We start from the raw sequence: 10705 nt of genomic DNA on the forward strand, positions 1-10705 counted from the left end.
CTCATGAATGACTAACAGCCGTCACTGAGCTGCCGTTGTCTGTATGAATGGAGCTGATGATGAGGGACATTATGCAGATAGTTGCGTCTGTCGTTGATTCGAGCTAATATACTCTGCCCACTGCTACATGATTCACTGCATGGAGGGCTTTGGGTGGATAATGAAAGCACTGCTGAAGTAGTATCATTTATTTAATAGTCCAATTTCCATTATCAGTTTTTGCAGGCTTCATGGAAACCTTGTTTTTCTGATGAGTAACAGTCAGCTGCCAGTTTATTAGGTACACCAAGTTCAAACTAATGTGGCCTGATACAGCAGACCTGCAATAAAGAAAGATTTATGATGCTGGTAGATTGGTAGAGAGGTGTCAATCAATCAGTCTTTATTTGTATAGAGCTTAACAAACAAAAGTGCTTCACACAATAAAACAGCCCACCACCACTGAGGTAACACTATCTTATCAGTTTGTAGTGAGAAGAAAAATAAATAAATAAATACGAATAAGTAACTGTACTAAAATGTATGAATAAGTAAAAATTTAATTAAAATATCAATACAAAATAATTAAGTTATTAACTGTAAATAAAAAAATAAAGAAAATAAATTAAATAAATAAATACAGATGCATGATAATAATAAAAACACATTAAAAATGTAAAATAGATAAATAATAAAAAAAGTAAAATAAAACTATAAAATATCTAAATAAAATAAATAAAACTAAATAATATATAAATAATATAATATAAATAAATGATAATAATATACACAATAAAATGTATAATAAATAATAAATAAATAGATAGATAAATAAATAATAAATACATTTGTATTTATTATTTATTAAATTATAATAGTGAAACACATAAAAATATAAATAGATATAAATATAAAAACAGATTAATATAGATAGACAGACAAACTAACTAATAATAATCCTACTCTGATTGATATAAATGGGATGGACAGAATTATAGTAACACCTGTCAGTATAATAGTTAGATTACAACAATTAAAAACAAAGTTGTAACAGTTCATTTGGAGGGTGACGTGAATGAACAATATTTCATTATATTCCAGAGTTATTTAAGTCTGTGTCTCCATATAACACACACACATGGATGAGATGAATGTGAAAGATTTAATTATCTAATGATTTCATTGTAAGCATCATAGAGGAGCTGCACTTCTTCCTCACTGTGGCTGCTGCCCTGCGTGCGGCCATGCCGATTTCACAGACGATTCCAGATGAGTTGTAATCTCTGTGGTTTCCTCTGATAATCACCATGGTAACCGTGTGTAATGTGGTTTCTGCAGCTCCTCCTCGGGGGGCTGAGGGGGTCTGTGCTCGGGGTCTGTCTCTATCACTAACGCATCAAAGAGCTCAGATCTTTCTCTGCTTCTGCTTTTCCCCTCCTGCTTTCTCCCGTTTATCTTCTCTATCACTTAAACGAATCGGATGCCAGACTTCCACTCCTGGCTCGGAGAGAAGGTGGTACCTCAATGTCCCTGACTCGGATGCCGAGACTGTAAGTCTCCCCTTCCACGTCGCTGCATGCATTCACACTCTCCACTACATTATAGAGCAGTGAAGCCACAGCAGCAAAGCACCAGAGCACAAATATTACACACAGCATTCAATATTGTATGCTGATTTTTCCCGATAATACAAGTGTACAGTATGAATATACCTGTACGTTCTGAATATACCAATATGTTCTGAATATACCTGTATGTTCTGAATATACCAGTATATCCTGAATATACCTGTATGTTCTGAATATACCAGTACATCCTGAATATACCAGTATGTTCTGAATATACCAGTACATTCTGAATATACCAATATGTTCTGAATATACCAATATGTTCTAAATATACCTGTATGTTCTGAATATACCTGTATGTTCTGAATATATCTGTACATTCTGAATATACCAATATGTTCTGAATATACCAGTATGTTCTGAATATACCTGTATGTTCTGAATATACCTGTATGTTCTGAATATACCAATATGTTCTGAATATACCAGTATGTTCTGAATATACCAATATGTTCTCAATATACCAATATGTTCTGAATATACCAATATGTTCTGAATATACCTGTATGTTCTGAATATACCAATATGTTCTGAATATACCGGTATGTTCTGAATATACCAATATGTTCTGAATATACCTGTATGTTCTGAATATACCTGTACGTTCTGAATATACCAGTATGTTCTGAATATACCTGTACGTTCTGAATATACCAATATGTTCTGAATATACCTCTGTGTCCACTGTCTGTTTGTGCTCATACTGCCTTGTTTTATAAGAGCTATGTCTATTTCCATTAAGTCTTTGCTCCTCACCTTTAACAACAACACAAACACTCCATGCATGTATCACACTGGTTCCCTGCAGGAACTAACTGAGGTTAGATGGATTTTTACTGGTTATATCCGGTGCAGAGAAACAATAGTCATGTTTGTCTGCTTCCAAAGACATTTTCCAGACAAAATTACCTGCTGTGGTTCTAATGATTGAAGAATGAGTCTTTTGTTCATGAAATAGGTTTTTGCAGGTACACAGTATGAGAAGGTAAAATGATGTGTTTCGTGCTTCCTGTAAGAATTAATTTGCCAACTGCAGCCACACAGGTCAATACACCCACAGCTAAAGGAAAGTTAACTTTCTGGATGTTACTGGCAAGATGATCGATTTTCTTCAAGACTGTGGAGTTTTTATTTTGCCTTGTGTTTTTTTCTATTGATTCTTCTTCTGATTCTTCATTTTACACTTATATTCAATATTCCTTTGTTCTAATGTAGCCTATTGTTCGACCGAGCTTTGTTTATTATTTCTGTTTCATTTTGATTTCTTTTCTATCTTTTGGGCCTTTGGACTATTGATGACTTCACGTCAGGCCTTAGAAAACTGTGACACTTTTCACCAAAGGATTAGAAAGAAGCAAATAATTAGTGAGTGTATCAATAGGAGATAATTGCTAGTTGCAGTTTTTATTTAATAATATAACCAAAGCATCGTGGCGTCAGTGAGCTTATTCTGAAATTCAGGACTTCTCCATTAGAGAAATTATACTGGCAGGAACTATAAAAGCACAAATCCCACATGGAAATCAGTGTCATTATGAGCTTCCACCTCATCCTGTCACTTAATCTCACTCATGGAAAATATGTTTCTGCCTCATTACACATCCTGTATGACCCAGCACGTCCTCTCACATGCAGTAAGCTTTCCAAACTCATTCTTGAAACGGAAGCATTCCTGATGTCTTCCAGTTCCTGAGAATAATTTACCGTCGCGTTATTATTTTCCGGACTCTGTAACTCAATAAACAGTTTCAAACTGCATGAGCCCTTACCCTTCGTGTTATCGTGCTTGGCCACAGATTTTATTTCGAGTTCACAAAGCACTTCAATTATTTCTACCACATTTCATCAGCGCTCTGTGGCGCTTTAGATGTTGTCGCTGCTTTTTATCTCTGTTTTTCTTTCCCCTCCTTTGACCTTCTCCCCCACTCACATCTCCCTCTCTCTGCCTCTTGTCTTTCCCTAACAGAGTAGTATAAACAGCATGATGAGTTTGTACAGTGAGACTGGTGACTATGGCAACGCCAGGGTGAGCGGCGAGATCCTGCTGAACATCGGCTACAGCTACAAAACCGGTGCTCTCAATGTCCTGGTCAAAGAGTGTCACAACCTGGCAACGGGAGACGAGAGGAGGCAACGCACGGACGCGTAAGAGTGCACACACACACACACACACACACACACACACACACACACTAGTGCTTAGAGTTTAGGGCTGATAAATAGTAGTAGTGTAAGTAATGAGGTATCTATCTTTTTTTAACATACATAGTCATCCGTCTTCTTGAAGAAATACTGCAACATTTTGGGAAGTAATTGCCAGATGTTCAATGAGATCATTAAGTCAGTTTGTTGAGTTGAATAGAAAGAGTGATGCAGGATGTGTTTTGCCGAGCTTAGCACAAAAACAGAAAGGAAAAACACACCTTCAAACAACTCTAAAGCTGTCAATACTTAAGGATGTGCACTGTCAGTGTGCTCTGTTGTTGATGAAGCACAGTAATGGCACCACTAATGAGGCATCCTTTATGAAGGGTGTATACGTTAAACACACAGACAGTATAAAGGATGGAGTCTTGTGTTGTGGAGAAATTTCTGAAGTCAAAGGTCAATGGTGAGGTCAGGAGTTCAGAAAGTGTTCAGCAGCCTCTGATGTCTTATGCTGTATTATTTATTGACGCTTGGCCCAAGGAGAATTAGAGACACTCTCAAAGTTCATCAGAAGTGCCTGAGTCGGTCTCACTTTCTGCCCAACTCGACTTTAAACCCCAAGATAACACCACAAATACTACATTTTTTGGCACTTCGCTAACACCATCTCTTAGTTACAAATTATAAAATATCTAAGTCTGACTTCTCTTTAAATGACTGAATTTCTGTTTCTGCACATTTTAAATACAGAAGAAATAAGATAAAAGAAGCTTGTTAGATGGCACCTTAAATGAACTCATGCTTGTTGTTGTCACTATTAAACTCCTGATTTTAAAAAAAAGCAAAAGAAAGCACATTTTCTAAAACATCAGAGCACACATTTAATTTACAATGTTTTATTTTAGCTGTTTTATAGCCTATAGTAATTAATTTTTTATATTTATTGAGCCAAAGCTGTTCATACGAGCGTCTACTGTAATAAATCAGAGGCAGATGATATTTCTTGTCGTTGGTATAAACAAGAACAAATGGTTCCCATTACCTCCAATGGAGCCTGACTGAGTCACTGTGTCTTTTTCCCGGGGCAGTTACGTGAAGACTTACCTGCTGCCGGACACGTCCAGACAGAGCAAGAGGAAGACGAGCATCAAGGCCAACACCATCAACCCCATCTTCAATGAGAATCTGAGGGTGAGTGGCTGAAAAAAACAAACTCATCGGTTATTCCTCGACTTCAAGTTGAGACTCTGTTTCAAACATGTTTGTTCTGTGTTGTGCAGTACGTGATCAGCCACTCGCAGCTGGAGACACGAACCCTGCAGGTCTCCGTGTGGCACCATGACCGGTTTGGACACAACAGCTTCCTGGGAGAGGTGGAGCTGACCTTCGACTCCTGGGAGTTTGATTCCCAAATCGAGGAGTGGTACGCTCTGCAGCCAAAGGTAGGACCTCCAATCATCCTGCTGTCTTCATCACACAGACACACACAAGGACACGTGTTTGAAATGTGAATGTTTGTGCAGGTGGAGGGCAGTATAGACTCCACAATGCAGTATAAAGGAGAACTGACTGTCGTGCTGAAGTACATACCGGCAGAGAAGAACCTCATGCTGCCTCTGGATCAAGTACAAGGTACATTCATACCTGTGATGACTGTTAGATATTATATGTTTTTACTGTGTTAGGCTTTTCAAAAGAGGTGATTGAAGAGTGTTCTTCTTCCTCCATGTCTGCTCCCCTCCCCTCCTCAGTGAAGAAAGGGTTCCTGAAAAGCAAGAAGACGAGCAGCTTCACGCTGCCTAAAGGGGGCATGGTTGAGCTGCTGGTCAAAGGAGCCAAAAATCTAACTGCTGTCAAGTCCGGAGGCACTTCTGATCCTTTTGTGAAAGGGTGAGATGATCCACTTTGATGTTAGACTGGGGACACGGCTTGAAAGAAGATGAGTATAAATGTACTCAGACTTTTGAAGCCATGATTCTTGGCAGTCATGAACCGCACAAAGGTATTCAGTGTGATAAGTGAGTGCCAAATAAACAACTTTAAATATTCTAATATGACATAAAATCAACAAATAGCTGCTGTTTGTCACAGCCATTGACTCATCTTGAGACAACTGGCCTCTTGGCCACAGACATGTGGGCTTCAACCCCTCCTGCATCAGAGCATTGCCCATCTCATCGTTTGTGGCTGTTTTCTGTTTCTTTGTAGTCATTGTTTGTCTCTTTGGTAGTCATTTACTGTGTCTTTCTGGTTGTTTTCTGTCTCTTTGTAGTCATTTTGTGACTGTGTCTTTCTGGTTGTTTTCTGTCTCTTTGTAGTCATTTTGTGACACTTTGTGGTTGTTTTATGCCTCGTTGTGGTTGTTTTGTGTCTCTGTGTTTGTTTTATGTCTCTTTGTAGTCATTTTGTGTCTCTTTGTAATTGTTTTTGTCTGTTTGGTAGTCATTTACTGTGTCTTTCTGGTTGTTTTATGTCTCTTTCTGGTTGTTTTATATCTCTTTGTAGTCATTTTGTGTCACTTTGTAGTTGTTTTATGTCTCTTTGTAGTCATTTTGTGTCACTTTCTGGCTGTTTTATGTCTCTTTGTGGTTGTTTTCTGTCTCATTGTCATTTGATTTACTTGTCACTCTGTAGTCTCACCTTGACCATGGTGGCATTCAGATTCTGGGAGCGGCCTGTGCCCCCCCTGGCCACCCACCCTCCTAGCCCCTTCCCCTGGCTTCCTTCTCACATGTTATTTTGAAAAACACGGCCTAACCTTTATAAAGTAAAGTTGTATTTTTTTCCCCAGATATCTCCTTCCTGACACCAACAAGTCAACCAAGCACAAGACGGTGGTGGAGCGACGCACCGTGAATCCACAGTGGAACCACACCTTCACCTACTGCGGCCTGCAGCCCGGAGACCTCAACAACGTCTGCCTGGAGCTCACCGTGTGGGACAAAGAAGCCCTGGCCAGCAATGTCTTCCTGGGAGGAGTCAGGCTGGGAGCTGGAACAGGTGAGTGTTTTTGTCTTAAAGGTCAAAGATTTGCTCAGAATTTCAAATAAGGTGGTTAAAATATTTTGCACAGCTCTGTGGGCTGAAAGGATTTACTGAGACTTTGAGGAGGGAGATATGCTGTAAAGCTCATTTCTAATATGAAAATATCTTGTAAAAAGTTTAGTGAAGGACATATGAATATGAATGTGGACTCATGTATATGCAAACTAAAGTCCTGAATCATAAATTACATCTCACTTTTCACATCTGGAAGCCAAAGATCTTTAGCTGCGCAGTTGAGAGCTGCTGTTATTCCTTCTCTGGCAAGTGAAGCTGGCAGGCTGAAAAATATTCAAAGGGAAATCAGACTGTGAGCTGTGTCATCTGGAGGAAGTCGTTTTGTTTTGTACAAACTAGGATGATTTAAGACCTGGCTCGACAAAACCCCAAAATATTCAGGTGTACAAATGATCAAAAATATGTAATTTTCATGTATATAAAAGATTAATTTGACATTTTCTTTAATTCTGTAATGTATATAAAAGATTAATTTGACATTTTCTTTAATTCTGTATGTATGATAATGATATTTATGTCGTGCCATACATGCAACCTACAGGGCCTGCAACCATACAAGACATAAATCCAGAATATTGTGGGTACATTTTGAAATGACACTATAAAGAGCTTCATTCCTGCAACAAAATTCATATTGGTGGGAGTGTGGTTGGATGGTTACACCTTATTTTTACCTGTGCACTTATGGTGCTGGGAGTCAGACAAAGAGGGTGAACTAAGCTCCAATATTTTCTGTCGTTTCGTATCATCTCATATTATATTGTGTCACATAGTTTCGTCTAGTTCAGTTGGCCACGTTATGCCAATTTAAGCTTGTTGTTACTGACTGTGGATTTAACGCCTCACAGTGCGAGTTTACTCAGCCTCTTAACAGCTGTTTTAGTGGATAGTGGCCCCTGCAGGCTGTATTATACTAGATTAATCCAAATTAATATTAATCAGGTGTTGAATAATTGAACATTTGCTGAGAAGATTGATAGCACTCTCACATCTGCCCCTTTTTAAAGTGAAGTCACATACACCCAGCGGCCAGTTAGCTTTGCATAAAGACTGTAAACAGCGGGAAACGGCTAGCCTGGCTCAGTCAAAGGAAACACAATCAGCCTGCCGACTCCTCTAAAGCTCATGAACGGGGAAATCATTATGTATATGCAGCATTTTGGATCTTCATGAATTTGTGGTGTCCTCTGCGTAGTGATAAAAAATGTATATATCTGAAATTAACTCCATATATCACTTCTAATAATATCCTCAGGGCTCTGTAGTAGCTCTAACAAATGTTTGTCTCGTCTCCCCCCTCAAGGCAAAAGCTACGGGAACGAGGTAGACTGGATGGACTCCTACGGGGAGGAACAGCGGCTGTGGCAACGCATGATTGAAAACCCTGAAGTCCCTCATGAGTGTACGCTGATGCTGCGATCCAGCATGCGCAGCAAGTGCAACACATGAGATGTGCGGCAATCGCGTTGATTAATAATAATAATGATAACAGAAGGAGGAGAGGAGACGAGAAGTGATGATGTGAAGGCGTGAGGAGAGAGCTGGAGGAGTGGAAGCGTCCAGGACTCTCATGAAGGATCAGAGACCGTCCCTCTGTCTACTTCTCTCCCACTGTAAAGTCCTGCTCAGATCCCCTCTCCTGTCCAGAGCAGCCAGTCATGCCTTACACACTCATCTTTGTGTCCTCCAAAGCATCTCGTCTTGACCAAGCACTGCTGTTTACCGCTGTATATGAAAAAACACGTGTCGTATGTAACTTTACCGTCCTTACCGAATAAGCACACGGTGTGTCCGTCATCGTCTCTGTGATTCATGTACCAGAGTCACATCTGCATGTAGTCACAGCTGACGGAGACCATTTGTAAGGCATTTAGACAAGGCACTGATCAATAACGTAGAGACTTTAGACGTTCCCTTTATAAGCAGCCAACCTGAAGCACATGATGACGCTGAGATTCATCCATAAACTGTTGTGTGCAGAGGTGGAAAGTGACTAGTAGTGCTTAGCTTTATTATTACTGCAGTATAATGACGATCACCTGCGAGGAAAAGTATAATAAAATTACACTTGTAGCTCAGGGTGGATAGAAATTGTATGATCTATGTGAAGGGACCGTTTGATTCAACCAATCAATCACCAGTTAATTTCCAGCGCGCTCCAAATTAACGATCATCTTTTCTCTATGAGCTTTTATTTAAATATGGTATGAGGGGAAATATTATCAAAGCTAAATGGACTATCCTCTTATTGTAGGTTACTCTTGCCTGTCAAAAAGTAACTGAACAGAACAAAATTCTACTTTGAGTGAAAGTATAAATACTATAAATAATGTATACTTTAGAATATGGTCAATAACTTTTTCAAATACTCAATTTATAATATTTATGAAGTGTCAGAAGATTTTTGAAAAATGGCCATTACATTTTTTTTTAGAGCTGTAGACGACGTCTTCAAATTTCAAATGCTTGCATTGTCCGACTCAATTTATAATGTTTTTAAAAGATTTTTTAGAACTGTATGATTTCTAGGTGCCATCTAACAAGCGTCTTTTATCTTGTATTTCTTCTGTATTTAAAATGAGACGTGGTCATTTAAAGAGAAGTCCGACTTAGATATTTTATAATTTGTAACTAATAGATGGCGGTTTCCTCAAAGAATAAAGCTCATCAATTAATTAAACAATGTATTAATGTTTTCTATTTAAGAATCAAGAATAAAATAATAATAATAATAATAATTAATTAAGGTTGTTTTTGTCAAACTATTTCCAAGCTCAAGAATAAACTTTTGGTTAAACAAAAACAGCTGTGAAGTGAAGCCTAATGCGAAATTGCAGTTTCTCTAACATCCACTTGAGTCAGTCTCCATAAGTCCCCATGTCCAAATGTCCAACTTCACAGCAGAAATAAACATGTTTACAGCCTGGTACAAAAAACAGTTTTGGTCTCTGTAGCTAATTTCCCCGTTCATGACAACTGTACTGAGGGTGAATTTATATACAACTCACCTGTTCACATTATATTAAGGCTTAAAGTTATGCAGGATTAAGAGCGTGGATGCTTTGATTGGCAGGTGTGTGCTGTTACAGGTGGCTTGTTTGAGCACCCAGGCTTCATTCAACCTGTCTCAGGTCCATCGATGATCGGCATCTTCGCTGATTTTTAGATTAGTCGGGAGGCAGAAGAGGCAGGACTACCAGCCATACTGCCCCCACTAAATTTACAGTTAAATAAATCACAACAGAAGCTGGAACAATCAAATTTTGCAGCATTTTAACCACCATCAATTATGTGATACTGATTTTTAGCCCCATCACGTTTAAAGACAGCCTCACAAAGCCGGTAGCATGAGTGTCAAACAGAAGCACAAGTTCTTAGAAAATGTAACACAAGTCAGTAATGAGAGTACTTCTAGTTAGTCACTTTCCACCTCTGGTTGTCAGAAGAATAAAAAAAAAACTAGACTGATTACACAATTTAGACTAGCTTCAATGTAAATTTACATAGCACTGTATCAGTGTGATAATAGAAACTGCATGGTATTAGATAAAAACAGAGGTAGAAGAACAAAAAGGTTATTTAAAGCACTGATACTGACTTAAAATTCAGGAGAAGTGTGGTTTTAAGTGCGTTTTCCAGAAACCCTGAGACGCTGAGGGCGCTGTGTGTTATATAGAGTGAGTCAGCACTGAAGAGAGCTGCCTTCATCTCAGGAGGAGCCTAATAACGAGTCAGTCACCTTGTCCCTGTCGCCCGGGGCTCTGCGATTCAGCATCCTGTGATGAATCACACAATTCACAAAAAAAACAATTCTCAAGTTAAACCCTGTGCAATCATTTTTCATGTGGAATGCCAATTTTGTCCGCTTGTCCTTGGGAAGAAACCCTCCG

General features: G+C 38.8%; 1 protein-coding gene across 3 annotated transcripts in view; it reads left to right on the forward strand.

Annotated features, from left to right (window-relative positions):
• sytl5 (synaptotagmin-like 5) overlaps positions 1-9667 on the forward strand; it is a 43281-nt gene extending 33614 nt beyond the window's left edge. For 2 of the 3 annotated variants that reach the window (XM_027291338.1, XM_027291339.1), the window contains exons 11-18: positions 1467-1529; positions 3574-3752; positions 4844-4946; positions 5036-5197; positions 5279-5387; positions 5507-5645; positions 6547-6755; positions 8119-9667. In XM_027291338.1, the coding sequence (XP_027147139.1) occupies positions 1467-1529; positions 3574-3752; positions 4844-4946; positions 5036-5197; positions 5279-5387; positions 5507-5645; positions 6547-6755; positions 8119-8264 (1110 nt within the window). In that variant the 3' untranslated portion in view covers positions 8265-9667. The remainder of the gene's footprint in view (positions 1-1466; positions 1530-3573; positions 3753-4843; positions 4947-5035; positions 5198-5278; positions 5388-5506; positions 5646-6546; positions 6756-8118) is intronic. The other variant, XM_027291340.1, reaches the window with a different exon arrangement.
• Positions 9668-10705: the final 1038 nt, after the last annotated feature.

This window comes from Larimichthys crocea, chromosome XVIII, assembly GCF_000972845.2.
Source record: "Larimichthys crocea isolate SSNF chromosome XVIII, L_crocea_2.0, whole genome shotgun sequence".
NCBI classification, from domain to species: Eukaryota; Metazoa; Chordata; class Actinopteri; family Sciaenidae; genus Larimichthys; species Larimichthys crocea.